The 14571-nt window shown below is 34.3% G+C and overlaps 1 protein-coding gene across 7 annotated transcripts in view; it reads right to left on the bottom strand.

Annotated features, from left to right (window-relative positions):
* Nucleotides 1–357: 357 nt before the first annotated feature.
* Nucleotides 358–14571, bottom strand: part of Dh31-R (Diuretic hormone 31 Receptor) — a 373426-nt gene continuing 359212 nt past the window's right edge. For all 7 annotated transcript variants that reach the window (XM_074170882.1, XM_074170881.1, XM_074170886.1 and 4 more), the window contains one exon: nt 358–4393. Coding sequence is in view for 2 of the 7 variants with exons in the window: in XM_074170886.1 (XP_074026987.1) it covers nt 4349–4393 (45 nt within the window). In the remaining 5 variants the exon portion in view is untranslated. The remainder of the gene's footprint in view (nt 4394–14571) is intronic.

The following is a 14571-nucleotide window of genomic DNA, read 5'->3' as shown; positions in this document are numbered from 1 at the left end:
ATGTCTTTCTATCTGACAAACCCAAGTGACAAACCCAAGTGGTTTGATATTTTCAATATCGGTGATAACTTACTTACGTTGATGTTTTCAACTGATGTTTCGAAATCTGAGTTCAAATCCAACGAAGGGTCGTGAATTTTTTCAATTATTTGGAAAATGTAATTTGCTTCTGTGAAGATTTCTGCCCTGAAACCTGTCGGATATTATCCAACGCCCTTCGTGCTATTAGTCAGGTGAGTAGCATAGCTATTAACCTACAGTGTGAATGAGTTGAGACTGGCCTGACTGAATTTTTTTTTTCGATTATAAATAGTATGGAGAGTAGTTTAGTTATTAGTTGTTGTAAATGAAACATGATTTATTGTACACCATTTATTATCACATTGATAGGAATACACGATAATTTTTACTCATAAAAAACTATGTACAATATAAGTGAATTCAGCACATTTTTGAATATATCCACATAATATTGCTGAAGTATTTAGAATAATAACGAATTTCTTCCACTTACACAAGTGAGTATTCATTCATCCATCAAGTATTTGAGTGTGATATTTACATTAGTTTTTATTATGAAGTCAGTGTGGTTTCCAGTGAATTTCGTCTTCCAAAATATCATCAGCTTCACCCTGGATGGGTTAAAAATTAAGTATTTTTAGACTGATCTACTTTTAAATTGATATGAATATTACTGAAGATTTTTCCCGACACCAAACCATTATTTCAACACTTCGACACGTGTTTCTATCACTAAGTGATCATCTTCAAGAGGAAGATCAAACTCAGTGGCATTGCTTTTCGAGTTTGAAATTCGTGGATTTTTGGAATTTCTTCTTTTCATAGGAAGAAATTCCAAAAATCCACGGCTTCCAAACTCGAAAAGCAATGACACTGAAAACGTCAGCCGTGAAAGTCTAAACCAATTTGTCGAAGATCAAACTGTTTGATCTTCCTCTTGAAGATGATCACTTGGTGATCGAAAAACGATTGGGTGTTGGGAAAAAACTCCAGTAATATTCATTAGGTACTTGTAAATTGATATTAATTTCATGAATAACATATTATTGTGAGATTTTCGCTAAACAGTTCACAATACCTGAGCACGTGTTTCACTATGCAATAGCTTCTTCAGTTATGTTCGTAGAGTATGAAGACGCCCGAAAAGCCAGTGTATAGGGAAGCAGATGCTGTGGTGTTGAATACTGTTTTGAGAAAATTTACAACGTCATGAATTTTCATCGGTTAATATCATGTCAGATATTAACTGTTGATATTACGGTATTCATCATAATTCAGAGTGAGGTGATTATGTCGTACTTGAGCAAATCAATTAGAAGTTCATGACTCAGCTTGAGATAACACTTTATATCGCAGGAAGTCTACGACAGCATTACCTTGAAGCTGTTAGAATTTGATGAAATAAATATTCGAATGAAAATAAAAATTCAAATTATTTTTTGACAAAAACTTGTGACTTCGTGGGAAAAATTATACAGGCCGTTTTTTGGCTGATCCCACTGTTGCGCTTTTGGAAATCGTGAGAACCTATTAAGTATTTTCAGATCGAGAATTTCAATGATTGTTTTTGAAATATTCGTCAAAAACTAGAATTATCGAGTTTCGTTTTCTCGCTCTACCGCCTCCATTTGGAATGATGTAAAAAGGCAAATGTACTTTCAACACGTTTTTATATTTCTTATCATCTGATATAAACCAATTTGCAATGTGACGTTCCGTTCCGTTCATAACCTTTCATTATGAAGTTTATTTTTCCAAATACGGACTTCAGGCTACAATTCCCCTTACACAGCTAGAGATCCAGTAGCGTTTCTCAAACATCCGCATATATGAAAAGCATTTCAACTTTCTTGTCATTAGGAAAATTCATGGTTTTCTCCCCACAAATTATCATTTTTCAAATTCGTACTTGACAGTAAATTTGACAATTATACATGTTCTGTTAATTCATGGCTCACGTTGAACAAATCAATTCATTTCAGTACTCTCATACATTTTTTCTCCATTATTTTTATTTGCCAGAAAACATCAGAAACAAATATTATTGTTTCATAAAAACTGGTTATTGAATAGGTCTTCCATATTCATACGAAACTCCTGGAATGCATGGCATGGGCGTTCACATCTGCTCGAAAATTTTCAAAAAATATATATAATGTATCTTTGAGTTCTATAATATTGGTTTCCACCTTTTTGAAACTACACAAGTATTGATGATGGTTTTTCGGAGACAAACGTCGAGAAACTCATGTTTCGTAATACTTTGCAAAATTTGTTTTTACTATGGTTACAAAAATCGATGAATAAAACTAGAGGTTCATATTTAAAAAAAATAAAGTTGATAACGAAATCTAATGAATGAAGGTTGGGATAGGTTAGGTCCAAAGTGAGTGGGTCTATTCGACCGTACACCGCAACCCGCAAGGGTTTATTGTGGCTGACACCTATACACACTCGACCAAATAAACCTAGCTTCTTAACGAAGCCGATTAGTTTGTATCATGAGTGATCTTTCAGGTCAGATGGTGAGAGTATGGCTCTGCCGAACTCTAAACACCTGATGAGGTCTCCAGCGAGGAAGGCACAAAGTATGTGCTCTGTTCTTTCGTAATTTTCCAAACAAAGGCAACACACACTGTCTTCTGATAGTCCGAGTCTCTGCATATGATGATTCAAATGACAGTGATCTGTAAGAAGGCCTGTTAGACATCGTAGTTCATTCCTACTGTAGTCCAACAACTGTTTGGTATCTAGCTTCAGAGGGTGAGTAAACGACATGAAGTGAGCCAATCCTGGAAGATTCTGCTTGAAGTCCATAAATCTTCTTGCCATCTACGTGTTCAAGGTTTGTTTGGCAAAGCGTAAAGCGATGGCTATGATAGGTTCTGGTCCGATGAAGCTGCTTGCATCACCCTCCTTTGCAAGGGAGGCAGCCTTCCAGGCCAGAGACAATCTGTTGAGTCTTCTATCGAAGAGAGTAGTTGATATCTCTGTCCTGAGTCTGCGACTCTGTAAACCAACCAACTATCTGTTCTTTATATTTCTTTGTCCCGGAGGATCCAGTCTTCTTCACTCGGAAACAGTACTTTATAAGGCAGTTCGGAGTTGAGAGTTGGCGGCGTAAAGTCAGAGGTCATTTCAAGAATGCTGTGACTTTCAGTATCAACCAACAGTCTGTTGCACTCTGCATTGCATGAATGAAACGTCGCATCGTAAACTGATTCATATCAGATCATAACGAATATGAAACAGTATTGAAATTTCTGCCTTTTGTTGAATCATCCGAAATTTGACAGTTCTAGTTTTTGGCGAATGTTTCAAAAACAACTAGTGATATTCTCGATTCAAAAGAGATTATTCAAGTTCCCCAAAATAGGAAACTTTTTTCAAGTCAACCAACCTTGTTTCCATCCTAATCGTTACTCAGATAACAATAGTGGGATCAGTTAAAAAAACGATCTGTATAATACCCGGAGTTAACTGATTGTAATACAATAAAATATTATAAACTGAAATTGAGAAGCGATACTTGATTATCAATTGGAAACGCTTTTTTTCATATCGGAACAAAAAACACTGTCTTTCAACGCGTGTTTCTTTTACCAAGTTAGCATCATAAGGAGATGACTAAGACCAGTATCACGCGCGTCGCGAGACAGTATTTTGTTCTAGTGTGGAAAAAGTACTTTCAATAGATTTATTTTACGCCAGAGGTTTCAATTGCACCTAAAAAGTAGTTTTATGATTTTCATTAGCTCGCTCTGACTGAAATCCATGTAGGTACCCTGAACCATAATAATGTGAAATAAAATTGCAGAATCAGATCATTTTCAAACAAGAAGATCCAAGATCCTACAAGTTTTTACTGAGGTTACTCATAATAGAATCTGCAGTACTTTTAGGAATACATTTTTATCACATATCCTTCCCAGATTTTGATAATTTCATTTTAGAATGTATGAAAGGAAGCAAAAAGTAGGTCATGATACCGAATGATCTGTGGGTACTTGCATCTATTACAAAAGTTATTTATGCAACTACATCGTGACATGTCACGTTTGCGACTAAATAGCCATTATACAAATCATTATATGCATCGCCACCATTTCAACATATAAAATACCCTGTTCAATGAATTCGCTGACCCTCATAGTTACACATGATCAGTTCACTTGAGCTATTCTCAACCACTACAATTCTCACGGAGGTTATTACCACCAACACTTCAAACACATTGAGCAGCAGTTTCTTCGTTATTCTTCACCAGAGCGCTTGATGCTCTTCTGTCAGACACCCAGTGAGAAGCTCTGCGGCCCAAAGCCCCCAGTCATACTTTCTCTTTGCCATTTGCTGGATACGAAGACCTGACATACTGAAACACAAAAAAGATATGAGTTATAATTGAAGCTCTCTTGTATAGAGTTGGCCAAATTGGACACTTTCGAAGGAAAACTCCTGTTTTCAAAACAAGATAAATTGAAACTGATGACTATAATGTCTGAGGGTTAAATTTTATGACAAACTTAACGGTGGAAATCGCATATCGATATATATCGTTGTTTCTGAGTTACAGCATGTTTTTCAAAAATGTGCATTTTGGATAAGTTGCTGTAATTTTTTTCTGTCAGAAATTTCTTATTCCTATGAAAATATTTCCAAAGTACTTTTTTACGTTCAATTCATTATTAAATAGTTATTGATAGAAAACTATTTTTTTAATGAGACATTGTATATTTTACATATATTAATGGAGCTCAAAATTACCTTTAAAAAATGTAACACACTTGATATTTTGCAAGAGTCATCTTTAGTCAACTTTAAGTTTTTTTCATGTAGACTTTGAAACGCCCACTTTGATCAAGTAGGCTTTGGACGATGCGACGATAAAACAATGCAAATCTTTACTGGTAGCTGTCGAATTTTCATTTGAGCGGTTAAGATGCCCTTCAATTGGTGGTTTTTGTTCAGTTTCCAAACACATTCGCAATGAAGTATGAGAATTATGAAAAATAGAATATGATAGTGTTGTAAATCATGCCCGAAAGAAAATAACGCCGGCCGCCGCTGGTAGCCATAAACCAGGCGTGACGTGGCTAAGAGCCGCGAGTGCACGATGATTCCCGGCAATCGAGAAGCAGGGAGAATAATGCTGCCGACTTCGACAGAACTTCGGAGAAATTTTGACAACATTCGATTATGATATTTAAAGACTAGCCACGAAGATATCGGGACAGTCAAGATGACGTTACAGTGCGGTACCTGAAGTAATTTAGTAAGGCGATAGACATTCAAATACTAGTTGAAGTTTTAGTTAAAATATTCGTGTATTTAAAGTGAAATAAAGTTGAGTTTGATAACTCAGTGAAGTCAATTATTGGTCAACCCACGGGGAAAAACGTAACAATAGTCTATTTTATACATACCAGGGAAAATACAGAAGCAGCAAGCAATTTGTATCAAGAGATATATCCAGAGAGAAGACAAACTTTATAATTGTCATCTTAAAAGAAAAGGCCAAAATTATATGAATCAAATAGGGATAAGGAGTTGTGAGTAATAGTCGCTTTAGGAGCTGTTGAAAATAATCCCAAAACGTCAACACGAAATTTGAAAATATCAACAGGCCTGTCAAGAACTAACGTTAGGAGGATTTTGTAAAAACACAAATTCAAGCCACATAGGACCAGAAGAATTTATCAACTCAGATCAGGAGATTTTGAATGCCGCACGGCTTTTTGCCTACCCCTGGCAAAAAGCCGTTAAATTGTATTTGAACAGACGAAGTTTATATGAGCAGCGCTGGCATTTTCAACCGCTACCAACTCCTACACTCGGGCACAACAAAATTCCCCTGAGTCTGTGGGAGTCTGTGGGAAACACTAAGTTCATTGTATTCACCACAACAAAAAAGACCAACCCTCAAGTAACATTCTCACTGTTCATAAGTATTTCTGTCGAAACTCTATGCAGTGTTCATGTCCAACAACATGAAGTATTTGGGTGTATATGGACCAACACCTGCGTTGGGAAGGACACATTGGTATAAACAAATCCTTGGAGTTATTTGGGATAGCAGCGAAGCGCAAGTGTATTCTTATAACATATATATATATATATATATATATATATATATATATATATATATATATATATATATATATATATATATATATATATGCATATATATGGAATCAATGAAATCGCCCCGGAGCGCCAATTAATTTTTATTGTTGTTTTTATTTTATTTTAATCGTTGTTTTTATGAAATGTTTTTATTTTTACGAATAAAAAAAAAGTATAGATATATACATGGTGTCTCATGAAAAAAAATAGTTTTCCGTCAGTAACTATTGATATTTCATTTGGAAATTCATTTGCACCATTGGATTCTACGTAAAAACGTGCTTAGGAAATGTTTTTATAGAAACAAAAAATTTTTGACAGGAAAAAAGTTACAGCAACTTCTCGAGAATACACATTTTCGAAAAACATGTGGTTTTCACCATCGAGTTTGTCATAAAATTTGAATCTCAAACACAGTCATCAGTATTCATCTATCTAGTTTGAAAATAGGAGTTTTCCTTCAAAAGTGTCCAATTTGGCCTACTTTGTATAGTGCAAAATAATGATATACGAAAAATGCAATAGATTTAAAAATTTTCAATAAAAGATATTTGTAAAAAAGTCAAAGGATGTAATAATAAAATATCACAAATTTCCTTTGTGCGCATGCGTTAGCGTGCGTACATGTCAAAGTATTCGAGTAGAAATAATACTTCATAAAAATAAAGCTCTAGTTATAACTGGGGCTCTATTGTATTGTGCAAAATATCAATATACCAAAAAATGCGAAGGATTCAACAATTTTCATCACAGAATATATCTAAAAAATACTCTGGGGTTTGAAAACAAACTTAGAATAGACCTTTCTATCACAATTCTTTCATGTGCGCATTCGACAGCATCAGTTATGCTTTTCGTATGGTTTTATTCTTTAACAAACTTGTTTAAATGCCCAAGAAGGAACTAATAAACAATAAAGAATCTTGAATGGATCACATTTACTTTGGACTGAGTTAGAAAAATGTTCAATAACTTACTGAGAACAAAAAAAAGTGATTATTATGTTACCTATCCAAAAACCAAGAAGTTGTTTATGGAGTTTGTGAGAGTATATATGCTTGAGTCAGTTTGTCAAAAAAAAATGGAGTTTTTTACCGACCACATTTGAATATTTTCACCGTTCACATATTAAAAAGTGAAAATCATGATGTAGAACTTTATATAGCTTTTTTAGAATAGGTAAACTTTTAGTTCACCCCGATAAGTTCCTGCGTAAATTCAAACTATTTTCTGCAAGAGTTATAGTTATCAGTAATTATATTTAATGATTCTATGGTAAAAAAGATTTTGGCTTTCGACTACTCCACATTGAAAAAAAAAATGTGGAAAACTTCCAAAGAAAGAAAGGAAGCAATCAAATTCAAAAGAAGTGTCTCTATACATAGATGTATAGATCATGCAAAGAAGTAATTTTCAGACACAAATTGTAAGAAAAAGTCCTCCTGAAACAGCTACTTTCATATAAACATTAAATTACACGAAAGAAACAAATATTTTAATATGAGCAGTGAATTATACAAAAACACTCCTCTCTACTCAGTTTGCATTCCAAATATTTGTTATAGAATTGAATAATATATCATTCACAGGATTCCTACACAATATACTAAATGAAAGTTGAAAATTTCACTTACATGGAACACTGTCATCCAGATGACTATTTTGTTCCATTCTAACGGACACACAGCCTTCAATCAATGAGAGAAACAACCCAAAAATGAATAATTGAACGAAAAATTAACGAAGAGGTATCACAAAGGAATTTTATCCCCATCTTCCTCTACGTCAAATATAACAGTAACAAGCTTAGCGATTTTTTCCAACAGGAAACCTCATTAATTATTTGAAACTTCCTATGTCAATTCAATCATGAAGGCTGAGGCAGGGAATTATGAAAGATGAGTTTGTAAATTTTCAAACTGGCAGGTGTCGGCTCAGTTTACATATGGCGTAACGTTTATTATCATCATAGCATTTTGTTATAAACCTAGGATGCTGAAATAATTAATAGATCCTTATCGGAAATGAACAAATCTCTCAGCAGATTGAAATCTGTAATATTACTCTGCTGATGTATAATTTTCAAATATCATGATCAGTGATGATGAAATCACTTAACATTTATAATTTCTATTTTTTTCCCACTCTTTTTGCTTATTTTCTTACTTATCAGAAATGCCCACAAATTCTGACGTGTACGAGTTCAGGAAGAATATCAATGTTTAGCTACTACTATTATTATCCAATTACTCACTTTTATTTGATAACTCAAAAAACTAAAGGGTATTAAAAATGTTTGTCCTAAGCAGTGGCGGCACAATACCTGAATTTAATGTGTGCGAGGTACATTTCGCGAGGTGCAAGAAGAAAGGTTTATAAAATTAAAAAATACTTGATATAGTACAATTTTCATTTTATTGTTGAACACTAGCGAAATTTTCACTTATGTACTTTTTTGGAACACTAAACAACAAAATAAAACATTAAAAACATTCGACTCAAAAGTAATAAAAAAACATAATTTTTAGGTCCCCGTATTGAAACCACAGTCATAGTCACTGACACTGTAGCTATTTACTCATTTTACTACAATTGAAGAAACGAAAGTTTTCTTTTTCTTATTGCTCAACCAGATACCCATTTGCTCCCTTTATCTCTCTCTCTTACTGATTAAGCCTGACATGATAAATAAATTTTGAAGAATGCTTCAATATTGTATCCGTAACCTATAAAAATATAATACTATTTGTACAGCTTGTCAAATGTAGGAAGAGCTTTCTGACTTCCGTTATGGTCGCGGCCACTAGATATGCGTTCGTTAGAAGACTGTGAGAGAGAGAGAGAGAGAGAGAGAGAGAAAGAGAGGGGGAGAATTCTCAAGTCTCTTCCTAGATTTGACTTGTTTCTTCCTTCAATAATTATTACTAACTTATAAGAAGTAGACTAATTCGTTTGAATAAAAATTCAATGAATATAATACATAATAATATTACTTTGTATATTACCTACTGTGGTCTTTCACGTTCGATACAATAAAAATAGAAGATGAATTCTAGCGCAACAAATTGAAGATATGAATAAATAATAATTTTTAATCATGTGATATTATGTAAGGAAAACTATATATGAGAGCCACTATAATAAATACTTCTCACCTTATTCTTGATTAATGAAATGTTATCATTTTTCTTCATGACACTATCCGAACTTCTTTTGATTAATCAAAGACGTGTTAAATCGTTTCAAAACTATGTAACACTATTATTTATTGTCACACCGAATACTTCAAGAAATTATAACATAGGAACATGAAGCGAGACTGCATCTGCATGCGATAGTTTAATTGGTTTTCTATTATTAATTAATTTTTTAATTAATAATTAATAATATAGTTCATCAGAAAAATAAATATATTCACACGAATTTTTCTTTCACATGCTGTCGTGCGCCGAAGAGTGGAATATCTTCAGGTTGAGAATGTTCTAATATATTACTTATAAAAAAAATCATGTGTAAGTGATCATTGTGTCCGAGAATCATGTGCCCTGAGCAAGCGCAGTGAGCCAAGAATGACAGCCTTCTGCATCTGTCCGGCTAAGATTTCTGCCTTAGTGCGGCAGGCCGGTATGATTTTAAGATTCAAGAGTAGAAATGGCATCATTCCACCAAGGACTCCAATAATCAGAACAACCATCTTGACAGAGTGATCTGGGTAAAGTCTGAGGAGTTCGAAGAGAAAAATCTCTATATTTTATCCGTTTCTCATCCTCTTTTCGGACGATATCAGTCTCGCCAGGAGCTGAAAACTCCACGACAAATATCGTCTTGCTCTGGTGATCGAGAAACCTGAGGATGGGGAACGAATAGTTTCAATAAATTCTGCACTTCTCGTTTCCCACAACAGATTCAATATCCCCCGGAGCGAAGGGCAACACCGGTGTCTCGTCAATATCGTAAGAGTGCCGTAGATGGTAATATAGCACACTTAGGACCGCGTTATGTCGATGGATATAGAATGAGACCGCATATGCTGGATATGCTGAACATGCTGATAGCAAGTGCATTAGGGTTTCGAGTGCCTCACGGCAGTCCCTGCATATTGTGTCAGGAACCACTATACACATCACACGACTGCGGTAGACTAACGTGTTGAAGACACCATCCTGCCAAGCCATGATGAATACCTCAGTTACCGACTTCAGCCCACTCGACCTGAGGAAAGCAAAAGTCAGGCGCTTTGATAAGCCAAGGTATCCAATGTTATTGAAGAATACCCCATGCATTTGCTTATCCTTGTGTTTCCGCAGAAGTGAGGTTATACCATACCATACCATACCATACCATACCATACCATACCATACCATACCATACCATACCATACCATGCCATACCCACACTACTGGCTAGCAATGTTAAAGAATCATCAGAAGAACCCACACTTAGATACTTCAATCCTTATACTTTCTCATTTAAACGAACAACAGAACCAGAAATAAATGATATAATCAAAAACCTAAAATCCTCTCAATCTACTGGTAATGATGAAATAAGTCCCAATCTTTTAAAAAAGTGTTCGTCATTTATTGCACGCCCACTAACTTTTGCCATCAACTGCTCGTTGGAAGGTATTTACCCAGATAGCTTGAAAATTGGAAAAATCAAATCTATACATAAAAATGGAAATAAAACCCAAGTTGAAAATTACAGGCCCATCACTGTCCCCAGTGCTTTTGCAAAGATTTATGAAAAATGGGTGTCAAATTCAGTCGTTTCATTCTTTGATCTTCATAAGCTATTCAATGAAAATCAATTTGGTTTTAGAAAGGGACGATCAACAACACAAGCTATAATAAAACTACTAAAAGAGCTATGTAATAGTCTAGATATGGGTAATCGAACTCTGGGTATTTTCTTAGATCTAAGTAAGGCATTTGATCTTGTAGACCACAGAATTCTACTAGACAAATTGGAAAAGTATGGTTTTAGGGGAAACTCACGTAGATGGTTTGAAAGTTATCTCCAAAATCGAACACAATACGTTGATATAGATCAGTATCAATCTAAACGTTTGAAGTATACTATTGGAGTACCACAAGGCTCTATTTTGGGACCTCTACTTTATATAATTTATGTCAATGACTTTGAAGGAAATTTTGTAATGTATGCGGATGACACTGCACTACTGGTTAGTGGTAAGAATGTTACATCCACAGTAGACTTGGCTCACAGGGAAATTTTAAAAGCCCAGGACTGGTTTTCTAGCAATAAATTAATCTGCAATGATAAAAAATCATCCTTCCTAAGATTTAGTTATGTCCCATATGGTCATGATCACAGTTTACTGTTAAAATTACAGCACGGTTTAATGAAACAGGTGATTTCAATAAAATTTTTAGGACTTACTCTCACTGAAGATTGTAAATGGAATCAACATATTAATGAAATATGTAAAAAAATAACGCCTATGTGTTACTGTATCTATCAACTCAATAAAATTATAGATAAGTCGGTGGTACTCATGTACTATCATGCCCAATTACACTCAACAATCTCATATAGTATAGTAGCTTGGGGCCTATCACGTGAGGCAAAAAGGGTATTTATTTTACAGAAGAGAGCTGTCAGAAACATTCAGAGTGTAAATAGACGTACTAGCTGCAGAGATCTATTCAAAGTTTTAAGAATATTAACTCTCCCACGCATTTATATGTACCAGCTGTTGATTTTTGTAAAATCGGATCAGCGACCTTTTACCTTCTTAAACAAAAATAATTACGGCACAAGAAATTCAACATTGTTAGAAATACCAAATCATAGACTGGCTAAATCAGAATCAAGTCCAATTTTCATGGGTGTCAGGCTATTTAACAAATTGCCAAATCATGTTAGAAAAATGTCACGAAGAAAATTCAAACCGTTCCTAAAAAACTTTCTGATTGATAAAGCCTACTACTCCATTGAAGAGTTTATAAATGACTTATCAATATAACTGAAGAATTGAGATTGTCATCTAAGGATGTTAATATATTATAATTTTACCTAGTTATAAGTTTTAATATATAATTTTACATAACTGTTCATATCCTATATATACATAATTTTTTCTTTTTTATAAGTTTATTTATATCATATTACACTGACTTATTCTATATCATTGAGTTATGATCCAGAAGAACCAATAAAATATTATTATTATTATTATTATTATTATCTCTGTGGCTTTTATATGAGCTGTCGTTTTATTGTCGGAATCCAAATTGTATTGTTGTTTTCGGGTGAAACCAACAAGTACAATGAGTGTATCCGAGGACATAGTAGATTCGATCGAATATATTTTCGTGCGTGAAAACATTTTCTGTTATTGGAATTCGAAGCATCTCTTACATTTTCCATACATATTTTCATAACCCTACCTTTCGAATATTTACTCGCTATTTTCCATTCCTCTAGAATTTATGTTAGTTTGTGTCAATATTGGAATTATGTTGATGTGTCTGTTGCGTGCTGTTGGTAATGAGAAGTGTCGTTCAGATGAAGTATCAACCTTGAAATACAGACATACTATTGATTAGTTCCACGAACATCCTGGGGAAATATTTCCAATTTTTATGATGGCAATACCTGCTTATCGATCGTTTTAACAATATCTTGCAGAACTTACTCGATTTCACAAATCGCCAAGCTTTCGTAATATGAGTTTTATAATTGAAGATTGATTATTAATAAAAAAAAATTATAAAATTGGAGCATTGATGTTGAAAGTGTCATATGGCACTTCTATTCTATTAAAAGTGTCTTATGACACTTTTAACATCAATTGTGTAAAAAAAATTCATTATTAATCAATTTTTAATTGTAAAACTCAGATTAATTCCTCCTGACGAAATCTCTATTCAGAGACGACTGCTCTATTTGTTAAATAGAGTAAGTTTGTTTTTTGTTTGCTACACACCATATCCCTGGTGGTATCTGGTGGACAACGGGAAAGTTCCTTTCCTTGGTTCCAAATTTTCGCACGAAAGGCTTTTTATTTGTCAAATCAAATATCCGATGCTTTTTGGTGTCAATGGTCATCAGGCCGTAGGTGCCACTTTAACAATTGCGAAACTATCCAAACGTCACACCCATGCTCAATCCCTACATTGATGGGATGATATCAAAGGATGCAATCTTGCCACGATCACCCTTGTCGACTTTGGGAAGCTGGCGCAGAAGAAATATCTGGCGATGACCAGGAAAAATCTACGCTTAACAGTAGGATTATTTCTGACTGGCCACTGTCAACTAAGGAAACACATCCACAATATGGGGATGTGTCAACAGGAAGATGAAACTATCAGGCATGTCCTATGCGAGTGCCCGGAGTTATCGTCAATATAAAGGCCGATATAAAGGAAATGTCAGAGACCTGTCCACCTTCCTGGAAAGGGCAGAATGGACGATGACCTAGGAGGACAACTCCTTGGGAGGATGTACAACAAAAGGCGAAATTCAACTCAGTAGCACTTGTGATAACCACATAAATCAGCTATTTTTCTCCAGATCATTTTATAATCATTATTGATTAGGAGGTAGAAATATGAAGTAATTTCTCCATTACTTTTGTTAGTTTTTTCAATACTATATGGAGTTCAGGTTGTTATGGGTTCATGATCACAATGAATACATTTTGTTTCTTCTGATATATCCTGACAGCCGACAAAGTATCAATGTGCGGGACAAAATTATTATTAATGAACTTGAAACATAGCAGATAGGCAAAGTGACCAACTATAATTTTAGGCATATTCGCTCTTCGCCTCGGTGAAAAAAAAAGGTGATATAGGTATCCATTTTTATTATGTCACAGTAATTTCCGTATTGAGCTCTTAATGATCTACATGGTATTTATCAAACATGCGGCAGAAACCTTGGGACTATTCTATTAAAATTTCAATGTCATAAAAAAATAATGCTTTGAGTAAGTATAAAAGAACAAGAACCCATCAAGACTGGGAAAGATATAAACTATTGCGCAACTTCACCCTCTCCTCGATAAGAAACAAAAAAAGAGCATATTTGAATAGTTTTTGTAGAGTCAACGATAGTAGGAGAGTTTGGAATACTTTGAGGTCTTTCAAAGTTGTGAGAGGTAAGAATAGTACAATTCCTGAAGAATCATCTGATCCTGAAGTAATGAATAATTATTTTTCTCAAAGTTGGGGGGGAATCTAGCGATTCAACTTGTAATGAAGCAATTCAATTCTATGATAGTCAATCTTGTCAGGTGAATAAACCTAAATTTGAATTCAAAATGGCTACCGTTGAACAGATTCATGACATTTTATTTGAGATGGAAATAGATGAATATATAAGTATTTTTTGAAAAAAATTATTTTTTTCAAAAATTATTTGAACACACCTTGCATCTAACTGAACTGTATTCAC

Source organism: Leptinotarsa decemlineata, unplaced genomic scaffold (genome assembly GCF_025532065.1).
Source record: "Leptinotarsa decemlineata unplaced genomic scaffold, Ldec_3_MD MMD2_tig00000008_RagTag_RagTag, whole genome shotgun sequence".
NCBI lineage: Eukaryota > Metazoa > Arthropoda > Insecta > Coleoptera > Chrysomelidae > Leptinotarsa > Leptinotarsa decemlineata.
Note: the sequence above shows the minus strand (reverse complement) of the source record. Positions and strands in the feature narration are given on the sequence as shown.